At 40.1% G+C, this 11377-nt stretch overlaps 1 protein-coding gene across 1 annotated transcript; it reads right to left on the bottom strand.

Moving 5' to 3' along the window:
- Positions 1-4824: 4824 nt before the first annotated feature.
- Positions 4825-8710, bottom strand: LOC124126096 (heme-binding protein 2-like). The gene is made up of 5 exons (XM_046489522.2): positions 8688-8710; positions 7495-7625; positions 6650-6785; positions 6034-6214; positions 4825-5458 (listed from the first exon to the last, which is right to left on the bottom strand). The coding sequence occupies exons 2-5, from the start codon at positions 7612-7614 to the stop codon at positions 5287-5289; spliced, it is 609 nt and encodes a 202-aa protein (XP_046345478.2). The 5' UTR covers positions 7615-7625; positions 8688-8710; the 3' UTR covers positions 4825-5286.
- Between the last annotated feature and the right edge of the window lie 2667 nt (positions 8711-11377).

The following is an 11377-nucleotide window of genomic DNA, read 5'->3' as shown; positions in this document are numbered from 1 at the left end:
TATTTTATCATTTATGCTCCAGGTAGGATGGTGAGCGTTAAAGTCTCCTAGGAATATAGTGGATTTGTTGCTTATTTGGAGTAGCTTATTTAGATCCTCAGGTTGGACTTTTTGTTCTACCCAGTGGTATATATTAATGATGTTTATCTTTTTGTTATTTAATGTGATTTGAATGCCGTTAGCTTCTAGGTTTGGCGTGTCTATCTTTATTTCTTCGTAGTTTATATCTCCCCTGATGTATATAATCAGTCCTCCTGCGGCTCTACCTGTTTTTGGTTTAGCTCTATCTGTTCTAACTGAGTTATAGTTCGGTAGTGTGAATTTGGATTTTTTGGAGAATTTAGTTTCCTGAATACAAGCAATATGTGGGCCTTTATCTCGTTTAAATTTAGCTTTTAGTTCATTGCCGTGGGAGATGAGTCCGTGGGCGTTCCACTGAAAAATATTTAGTCCTTCCATTATTGGGGTCGGGTGTTTGGTAATTTTCGTTTTATTTTTATTTTACTTGGTGAGTTCTTTTAGGTTGAGGTTAAAGAGGAAGAAGGGGAGATTGGTTAAGTTTAGATTGAATGCTACTTTGTGGAAGGATTTCATGCTTGCGTTTGGTGAGTTTTGACTATGCATGTAAGCTAGGAGTAAAGTGAGACTATTTAGGTTTTTGAAGGTAGTTTCATTTGTTTTAGTTGGAGTAGCTTTGATTGTTTCTTCTGTTGTGGAGTACTCTTCTTCATCAGTTAAGTTAGAATTAGCTGTTTGGGTTTCCATAGGGGTGGCTTGCGGTGTGGAGGGTTGTGTTTGGGCTTGCGGGGTGGGCGTAGTTGTGGATTTAGTGTTTGTGTTTTTTTGTTGTGCTTGCTTGTGGGTGAATGTTGTTGCCTTGTGGGCTGTAGAGTGTTTGGGTGAGGGTCGTGTTGTGGTGGTCGTTTTGTGGTTTGTTTTGCATGCGGGTGTTGATGTTGTGGCTATGTGAGGTATGGGAGAGTTGGTGAGTGGTTGTGTGGCTGCATGTGTGTGTAAGGTGGGTGCGGTTTCTATGTCGTCGTCCCAGACAGAGCTTGCGGTTATGGGTGTGGTGTTTGTTTGAGGGATGGTGTTTGGGTGCGGTGTAGGGAGAAGCGGTTTTGATGCGGGTGATGCAAAGTTTCGTGTTTGGATTTTGGCCGTTTCTATGTTAATGTGTTTGTTGGCCTGCTGGGTGAGGGTGTGTCTGTGTGGGCATTGGTTTGAAAGTGAGGTGTGTTTGATGGATTTGCAGTAGATGCACCAGGGTGAGCATGTGCCTGTGCAGTCTGTTTGTGCGCATTTTTTACATTTAGTTTTTTGAAATGTGCATTGGGAGGCTGTGTGATTATATTTGAGGCAGTTGGAACATTGTTTGACCTGTTTTATATAGGGTTTGACTTCTAAGCTAGTGTGGGCTCCGAAAGATATGTGTTTAGGGGCTTCGGGAAATCTAGCGGTCTTTTTTAAGTTGAAGATAACAATTGAGGTTGGGACCGTTTTTCCATTTCTAGTTGAGGTGATTCTGCGGGTACTTGTGATTTGAGGTTGAGGGTTTAGGTCTTGGTTTATGTTTGCTTCTAGGGAGTAAAGTTCTAAATCTTCAGTTGTTTCTCTTGGATTGACTCTAATTACGCCTCGTGTGTATTGCTGCCAGTTTGTTTTTTGTTTGATTACGGTAACGTGGAATATTTGAGTTAATTTATTGGCTGCCATGAAGGATTCTTGGTTAGGGAAAATAATTTGATATCCTTTGTTGGCTTTTTTAATGTTGCTGTAGTTTATCTTTTCTCGTTTGAACCAGAGTCCTTTTTTGTCTATTGAAAGTTGGTGTGTGAGTGTGGTGCCTGAACCTGCTGAGAAGAAGTAGAGGGCGAAGGTGGTGAGGAAGGCGGCCGGGGAGGGTGTGGGCGATGGAGGTGGAGTGGATGTGTCGAGTTTGCGTTTTTTGGTGTTTTGAGGTGGCGAGTTGGCTGGTTTGGTGGGGGTGGTGTGTTTCGTGTTTTCGCCATACTCGGTCGGGACGATGTTTTCGAGTGTAACTGTCCGATGAAAGACCCGGATATCAGTGCTAATTACCCCCCGGCCTCCTGTTTGCCCATTGTGCCATTGCCAATTACCAATCAGTGATAATTTAGTCCTGGCTTCCAGCGCTAATTACTGTAAAGTGTTGGCTTCCATTGTCTATTGCTAATCACCTATCAGCGCCAATTATATGTTGGCTTCCCGTGTTAAGTTTCCATCTTTTGTAATCTTATACTTTTGTTGTCCTTACATGTACATATATATGTTCTCTGTCTCATGGCATTTATTCACCTGATGAAGGAGTAAGCATATACTCTTAAACGCTGTGTTCCTCATAATAAAGAAGTTGACATCCGTAAATTCTCTTCCTTGTGTGTATCACTTTTAAATGCCTTTCAAAGACTTGATTCATCAATAATACCTGATGGTGATGAGAAATACTCAATGTTGTATTACTGGGTGTCAGTTTACATATATGATTGTTGTACCTACTGATTATGAATATCTGCCTGTGAGTTGCCCTGAATATCCGTTTGATAGCATTAAACCGGTACTTGATTGTTCAGAGATTAGTTTTAAATAACATTGACGATTCTATTTGAGGATTGTTGAATACAGCTTCTATTACAGTATCATTGGGTATTAAAGATATCTTCTGACAGAACCCTGGGTGTAGATAGACCAGATTAACAGGGCATAGCTGCAACACAGATATTTTCTTTAAACCCCGTATGATTATATAGTCGTTCGTACTAAACCACATGCTATAGTCATGTACGGCGTATTGTAAGGCGTATTGTAAGGCGTCAGCTTTTAGTGCAGCCTGTGAGCAAGGCCACAGTGATGGCATACATGTACTTTAAACACCAAGGGGCACTGTAATAAAATATTTTTCTTCTTCTTCTTCTTCTTCTTCTTCTGTACTAAAGATTATAATCAGATCTAATCTAGGAATCAAAGGATCCTGGCGCGACTAAGAGACACAACTCTGCACTTTGCCTCCACTCCATATGATGTTCTTAATAAATTTATATTCATATTCAGACTTTTCAATCATCAATCATCAACGCATGGTAAGCAGATATTTTTCACACGAGGAACACGACAGAGATCAATGTCGTCAACAATGGATTACGTCATAAGTCGTATGTCTTCATTCGACCTTGCCTTCGATTCCGCAAACATCAGAAGGAGGCCATTTTGGAGCTATGACAACGTCAATTTTCAGAATCTGTCTGGTCATATACGTTATAAATGATGGTGCAATGACAGATGCTGAGGGGTAAACAGCTGGTAAAGACTGTTGTAGTGTTCGATTTACCATCCCATTACAATCTGTCGTGTGCTTCCTCGTTTGAATCACTGTCGTCTTTCTCTAAACATAGGCACGAAATATCAACGACCCTAGTCTGTCATACAGACCCTCAAACAAATCTAGCCAATAAAGCCCATGCAAGTCTATAATATTTGGTAAGTCTAGTTTCAGGAAATTAAGAAAGTCTCTTGGCTCGTATATTTTATAACCATAGTTTTACAACGGTTTTTTGGTAAAAAAAATTCATTTCAGATACTATATGTTCGTCAACCTCGACCCCCATATCCTCAGTTGGCCCATGAAGCGCCCGCTCAATCCCCCGAGTCGACAGCGCTGTAGACAAATGACATGTTTGTAAATAGTATAATTCTAATCCATTTATTAGATTTTACAAAAAAGATCCCTCTTGATAATGTACGCTATTATTGGACATAAGAGGAAATATCAAGTTGTTTTATGCCGATAAAACACGTGATGGTTTTCTCCTATGACAGCTGATAGAACGTACCTAAATTCTCAATGTCACGAGTGTTTTTGTTTTTATAGAACAGTTCCATTGATGTTACATTGAAATATAGCATAACCATATTTGATGTACCTTGAATAAGTGTTTATTAGGGTCGGATAGGTGTGAAAATGGATGGATACATATTAATTGGATTTCATTGTTCTGACGACATCTGGCGTCTGTGGGAAGGCCACGGGCATATAATCGAATTAACACATCTGATTTACCTTGAATAAGTGATTTATACTGTTATCATTCACACCTACATCATGTGCCTTGTCTTGCGAAAATGTATGTTATTACAAACTAATTGGATTTCACTGTTTTACGAAGAATAGCATCTGGCTCAGGTGGGCTTACATGGGTTAAGTGTTGAAGGTGTTGGTGGTGTTGATGGTGTTGATGGTGTTGATGATATTGATGCTGTTGAAGGTGTTAATGGTGTTGATGGTGTTGAGGGTGATGATGGTTTTCTGAAGTTGTACATTTTAGAACACCACCCTAAGTAGAACAGTGTGGAAATTTGTATGTGGCAATGAAGTGTTAGAAATTGCTGATGGTTATAACTATCTTTGGTTTGTTTTGTTAACTGGATATTTAGATAATAAACGTATGACGAAAGCAGTAGCCAGCTCTGTATACAGGGCTTTAGACTCACTTAAAACCAAGTTTAAACTGCTGTGTGGTAAGAACTACCACACTAAACTATAAACGTATGACGAAAGCAGTAGCCAGCTCTGTATACAGGGCTTTAGACTCACTTATAACCAAGTTTAAACTGCTGTGTGGTAAAATTGAAATTGAAATCTAAATTGAAATCACGTCAGTTTTTATATTTTCCTTCACGGTGATGCGGTCATTTATCAAATCATGGGCAAGTGAACACTCGATGTTGCTGACGCACCAAAGTCAAACCAAAACAGTATGCTAAAGTTATGAATGCTGTCCTGGTGTAACAACGACATTACTGGAGAAACACATTGGAATAATCTTTATTCATGAACATTTCCTACAAATATGACACATAAATATCTGCCAGTTACGATATATACAAAACGTATTCCTTATTGTTCCAGTGGGCGGTAAGATCACACCCTTTATACGTCTAACTGTATACATATTGCATGATTAGTTTGGAAAGATGTCAAAATGCTAAGCATGAACACCTATATATCAAGTTACGTTTCTTTCATAGTTTACCAAGACAATTCTTTTCCATGACGTTAACAGATAAATTTTCCTCTTTGAAAACTTCATTATATGTATAAAACACAAAATCACAATGGGAAACAGAGTATTTTTAAAATATCGTATCGCCTCAACTTGTATTACAGATTTCTTTGATGAAAAATGAACTGGACCAGCGATACATGCATCACTGGTTTTCAGTCCTCTCTACTAGTCGCTCACTGGGTTTCGCTGTGCCTGCTGGGGTGGCCTAGTTCTTCATCAGCCACACCTCATTATGTCTGCCAGTCCTTCTGCTGGGTGGGTCAAACTCGGCCTTTAGGAAGTAGCTGTTGTCGTAGAGGGTGGCGTTGCCGATGGCACGTTTCAACTGGGACAGGTGATACAAAGCTTGTTTCCTGCGAGCGAAGCCGGGGAAATAGCTGAAGCAAAGAATGTATACATCACATATAGGAGTGAGTGAGTGAGTGAGTTGGGTTTAACGCCGCTTTTAACAGTATTCCAGTTATATCGCGGCGTGTCAGCTTAATGTGGGAGGAAAGCCCGAAGTGATGAAGGTCTCAGACGTTTACCACTTCGGTGAAATCCACGAGCACGGGTATGGTGCTGACAAACCTAGAAACATAATCGGGGCGAACCGGGATTCGAACCCACAATCATAGGTTTCTGGCGTGCCCAAGGGACGCAACTCTGCACAGCGAATCGCGGCGCTTAGACGACTGGGCCACCCGTGCCCCGACATATAGGAAACAGATCTCAATGGCAGCAGTGACATTGTCGTTTCGATTCTTATACTTAATGAGTATTTTCAGTAACACCTTATTGTAAGCACCGAATAGTTATTGAATATGATTTAATCTTTAGGAATCTAGGTATCCAGTCCTGTCTGGAACGTTTCCGCCCACAGCTGTGATATAACTGATCTACGGTTCGAAGAGGCCGTAACCCCACCTCGCTCAATCAAAAATGATTGGACATATGTAGAATAGTCTCTCACCTAACGTACACCTCTTGTGCAGGCCAGTTAACGATGGTGAGGTCAAGGCCGAGAGGGGTGGGCGTATCCTCCTGCAGGGCGAATGGCACCATGAAGAACATAGTCAGAGCCCCATGTGGAGACATAGGAGTTTCTGGTTCCAACTTGGTCAAGACTGGTGCAGTCATGGGGATTTCGATATCTTGAAGTAAATTAGAAAATAAAGACATTAGACATTAGACATGCATAATGTGATCGTCCGAAAGAAGGCTTTCTCGGAGAGTCATTTAATATTAAGTTATGTTTTGTTTATTTGTTTTGGTCATTTTTTGTTTAACGCCGCACTCAGCAATATTCCAGCTATATGACGGCGGTCTGTAAATACTCGGGTCTGGACCAGGCTATCCAGTGACTGACATCATGAGCATCGATCTACGTAATTGGGATACGATGACATGCATCAACGATGACAGCGAGCCTGATCACCCGATCCTGTTAGTCGCCTGTTACGACAAGCATGGTCGCCTCTTATGGAAAGGATGGGTTGCTGAAGACCTTTTCTAACCAGGATCGTCACGGGAGGAATACCACATGTAGTGGTAGTGGTAGTGGTATATTATATCAGTTAACCACCTACTTTGGTTATTTGCTCCTTTGATGTAGTCATAGAGCTTAAGAAACAGCGACCTCTTGACCGCCATCCAGTTGCCTCTGCTGACCACTCCTCGTGCACTCACCCACTTGGATGGTCCGTACCGTCTCAGCTGGTAGCCCTTAAACACACAGGATTATGAGGTGAGGTGAAATAGGGTTTAACGTCGCGTCCAAGATTATGGCACTTAAATAGCGACGTGCATGCACGTGTATATGTGTGTATGTGGCTGCTTGTACTAGTCCGGACTGATGCCGATTTATAGTGCTAGATCACTGAGACACAATGCCGCAGTTTAACACGAATACCCCACTCAGACACAGTATACTGACTCCGAGCCGACCAGTCCTTGTTTGAGCCCCTTAATGCCGAGCGCCAGGGGTAACAACAAGTACCATCTTTTAACGTCTTTTGGTATGTCGCGGTCGGGGATCGAACCCCGGACCTTCCGCTCTCCGGGCGGACGCTCTACCATTAGACCACGGAGGCGGTCACACAGGATTATGAACGCTGTAGGTAAGTACGCCTAAAGTTCAACAACACATGCATGAAATGGCTTTGTGTGCCTTGTCAAAGGGAGTATGGCATGTTTGTGGCAGCAAATGGTTTAATCTAAAAAATAGTATTTGTTCATCATCGTAAGATCATCTATAATACAGAAATGTTTACACTTGATTTTTACGGCCCGTGTTCTTATTTTCGATGAAAAATAACCCTCAGCACATTAGGTGCCTCTAAATACAAAATGTCATAATACGGAAATAGGAAGTCATGTTTTAGGAAAAACACAACACCAAATTTGTGGTTAAAATGTTACAGACGCATCTTACCTCTGCCCGCTGTAGAACGTCGAAGGCTGCGCAGTCACTTCCACCACACGAGAGAGGGGTTTGTGCCAAGGCACACGCACAGGTTGCCATAACAACAATAACTATTCCGGCTTTCATCATGGTTTTGGGACCTGGTACAAATAATGATGATAATAATAATAATACACACAAAATACACTCACATGTTACACGTAGAGAGGAAGAAAAACTTATATGACCTGGGTCTTCAATGATATATTTTTTTTAGCTATAATAACACATCAAATGTGTTTGGTTTCTTTTTCATTTTTGAAAGGGTTTTCTTTGACCTGGTTCTGATTTAGCCTTTTCGTCCTTTCTGAGTTCAATGACATCATGGACCCGTGAAGATTCCGGGGTAGAATAGGTCTTCAGCAACCCATGCTTGCCGTAAAAGGTGACTTTGCTTGTCGTAAAAGGCGACTAACGGGATCGGGTGGTCAGGCTCGCTGACTTTGTTGAAGCATGTCATCAATCCCAATTGCCTTGGATCGATGCTCATGATATTAATCACTGGATTGTCTGGTCCAGACTCGATTATTTACAGACCGCCGTCATATAGCTGGAATATTGCTGAGTGCGGCGTTAAACAACAAACCAACCAACCAACCAATGACATCATGCTGTGGTCATAATTACACATGAAACGGTTTTTGTTTTTGTTTTACATAATTGAAAGGACTTTCTTTCTTAAGAATCCTAAACATATGCAATATTCATTGGGAACATAAAAGTCCAAAGTTTAAGACAACATAGGAAACTCCATGAGACCCGGAACACCACATTCCGTACACTTCCTGCCAGGAGCGAGCGGGTTTGGTTTCAGTCACATCACTACCTGTCAGCTTGACATTGGGGAAAATACGTTGTAATGTAGGTCATAGACATTTACCCCTTTGGTTAATTCAATGAGGACGGATAGGATTCTTGCACTTCTAAGGGAAGCGACTCTGCTAAGCGAATCGCGGCTCTTCAGACGACTGCCCCTTGACTGTTAGAAATGTCTACCAAGTTTCAAATTGCATTGCTCGTGGTATGAAATTGTAATTTCAGACGGTATCGTCCTGATTAAAGACCTTTCATTGTATCAATACAGTTACAGGTTCATCAACTTAGAAATGTAGACATTTCACGAAATTAGTGATACAACAGAGGCGTAATTTAAATGTACTTACTGTTCTAGATGCCTTGCAGATGCCCCAAACCACAGGCGTCACCCTTTTAAGGGAGTCATGTTGACATCACGACGTCCCTGATTGGACGATGTTCTTTGAGCCGATATCTTATCCGCCAATACAAGTCCCTCATTTTATCAATGTTATATGACAGTTATCTCAAGTCTTAAGATTTGACAGTGTCACGGGGATGGTTCTTTTACAAGCTTTATCTGTAGCTGGAACATGGCCATCTTGCTGGCCACGTTGATATCTGGTCACAAAGTAGGGCAACCTTGCATTATGTTACGCAGCAATGGGTAATACTCTGATCAAACACATCAACTCACGCGAGATATCTGTGCATCGTATTAGCGTACTTAGAAGCATTTACTTTGTATACTTTGTACCCAGGAAGTCATCTCGTGCTGATAAGATATTTCGTGTTGGATGCTTCTTGGAGGAAATGAATGTGTATCTAAGTTATACAACGACATATGTTATTGCAACTTAACTCCAAACCAAAACATACATGCACTGTACATTCCTATCTTACAAGCGGGAACATTATTGATTTATGTAAAATTTGTGGGTCAGTAATGTAAATATTTTGTACTTATCTTAGTTTAAAAGATAATTTTGGAAGAAAAAAATCAGCGAAATATTTGCTGCTACGAGTATTTGTCAACTTTCTAACTATTCGCTTTGGCGATTCCGTAAACCAATGCTCACTCACCTCATGAGTTTTCAAATTTGAAACGTCAACACCTGAGAATAACCAGTCTCTACTATCCACCGAAACGGATTCCGTTCGGCGTAAAAGGTTAACAAACAAATAATGTTATATTCTGTCCCATTGTGTTATATATACTGCCATATTGGTCTTACACTTCAATGTGTATAACCCGAATATACTGTCACATTGTGTTCTTTTTACTATCACATTGGGTTCTGCGCAGCTAGCACACCTACATCGGGCCGATGTTGGCCTTGCATCGGCAACCGCCGGCAATATCGTCATCGGCAAACTGCAGCGGTCCGCTGTCGGGCCAATGCTGGTAATTGGCACTGACACTATCATACCAGTGTAAAATTCACTCAATATTGTTCCAATATGTTATGTAAATATATGCGTTTTCTGATATAATTATTAACTAAATATAAATGGAATTAAAATATTCATAAAGATGTCATTACCTACAGCATATCAACAAACAATTATATCTTGTAGACGTTCACGTGTCACACTGAACACTGACAGCTACATAGCAGGCTACAGTGATGTAAGATAGACGTATCCATCAAACCCATCGCGCTCAGTGAATTCTATTGTCCAGAGGCCGCAGTCGCATCGGCGTAGAAGCTATTATTATGTAATAATACAGCATCATTACCTCGTGACGTATCGTCGGTCAAGATTTAGATGAAGACAATGCACAATTCACTGATTAGGAATCAAAGTCAAAATATACGAGGCGATTACTATAAAAGTCAAGCATCTCCACTGGTCAGTACACAACACCACTGACAGTAAACTGCTTGACTGTAATCGTTCGCTGGGGATGGATTAGGTTAGGAAATTAATTACAAACTCGAATCAACACGTCAATTTTGTGATTGCTGTCAGCACAAAAAACAGTGAACATGAAATTCCTAACGTGACTTTCGGAATCTTTCAGCATTGCGTGTGCATGTCATGCGGTCTAGCTAATATTCTTACTGATCGATGAAAACAGTTGAAATGAAAAATTGCTATACAATTGATGTTTTTTAATGTCATAGTTTACATGCGAATTTTGGGGGTGTGAGGGGGGCGAAGAAGTACGGTCGTCTTATCAGGTTAAGAAAATTTATGTACATTTATGATGAAATACTGAATAAAATATTTTTAAAAAGTACTATTTCAAAGGTAATTGATGCTAAATATATATTACAAGACAATTTAACATGCCATTTATTTAATCAAAATTCAAATTAATGGTAAAACTTTGATGAGGAAAAATAGATACTGCAGTACAGATGTTTCAGGACATTATCCATTGTAGAAAAACATCCAGAGCCTTGTTTCAAATTTGATTTATTCTAACTAAAGATATATTATTTCAGTTTATCATTGTACCTTTTCCTATGTTTACAAGTAATGTAATTATGCATAAAATTACTTGTCCCCAATACTTTCCTGCTATTTTTTGCATACAAGTGTTTGTCATATGTACATACCTTTGTATCTGATCTTTTAATGATAACTGTATATTTGCACTTTTGGTTTACTGTGATGTAATCTACATATATATGGTATCATATAATAAATGAAATCTGTTTTGTCGTAACCAGACATCACAGGATTTGTTCAATATTATGTCAATATGGGGATTTCCTCACTACATTTCAATGAATGGCTATGGCTATTAAAGTGAAACTACTTTCCCATGCAATATTGGGAGGGGCTATGTTATTTGCATATATAAATACACATAATTCAATTTACTTATTTACACATATTATAAACTCATCAATTTACTTACTGGGATTCCGATAATTCTAGGGTGGGCCTTCTGCTTTTAGCTCCTAAATTTGGAAAAAGGTCCACATTTTCAAATACAATGGGGCATTTTAACATTGTGCTGTATGGGCAAGTGTGGGTGTACCTAGGGAATATATGAAATTGTCACATGAAGGGCCCATGTCAGAAAATTCCTAGAGTGAACCCT

This window comes from Haliotis rufescens, unplaced genomic scaffold (assembly GCF_023055435.1).
Source record: "Haliotis rufescens isolate VD_foot unplaced genomic scaffold, xgHalRufe1.0.p SCAF_6, whole genome shotgun sequence".
Classification (NCBI taxonomy): domain Eukaryota; kingdom Metazoa; phylum Mollusca; class Gastropoda; order Lepetellida; family Haliotidae; genus Haliotis; species Haliotis rufescens.
This window is presented reverse-complemented; position numbering and strand designations above follow the sequence as displayed.

What these genes read in the sequence shown, in the direction of transcription:
- LOC124126096 (XM_046489522.2), bottom strand. Translation starts at nt 7,614, where the DNA reads ATGATGAAAGCCGGAATAGTTATTGTTGTTATGGCAACCTGTGCGTGT. An exon ending in ACGTTCTACAGCGGGCAGAG is followed by an intron (nt 6,786 to 7,494) that starts GTAAGATGCGTC and finishes TGTGTGTTTAAG; the next exon opens with GGCTACCAGCTGAGACGGTA. An exon ending in CAAAGGAGCAAATAACCAAA is followed by an intron (nt 6,215 to 6,649) that starts GTAGGTGGTTAA and finishes ATTTACTTCAAG; the next exon opens with ATATCGAAATCCCCATGACT.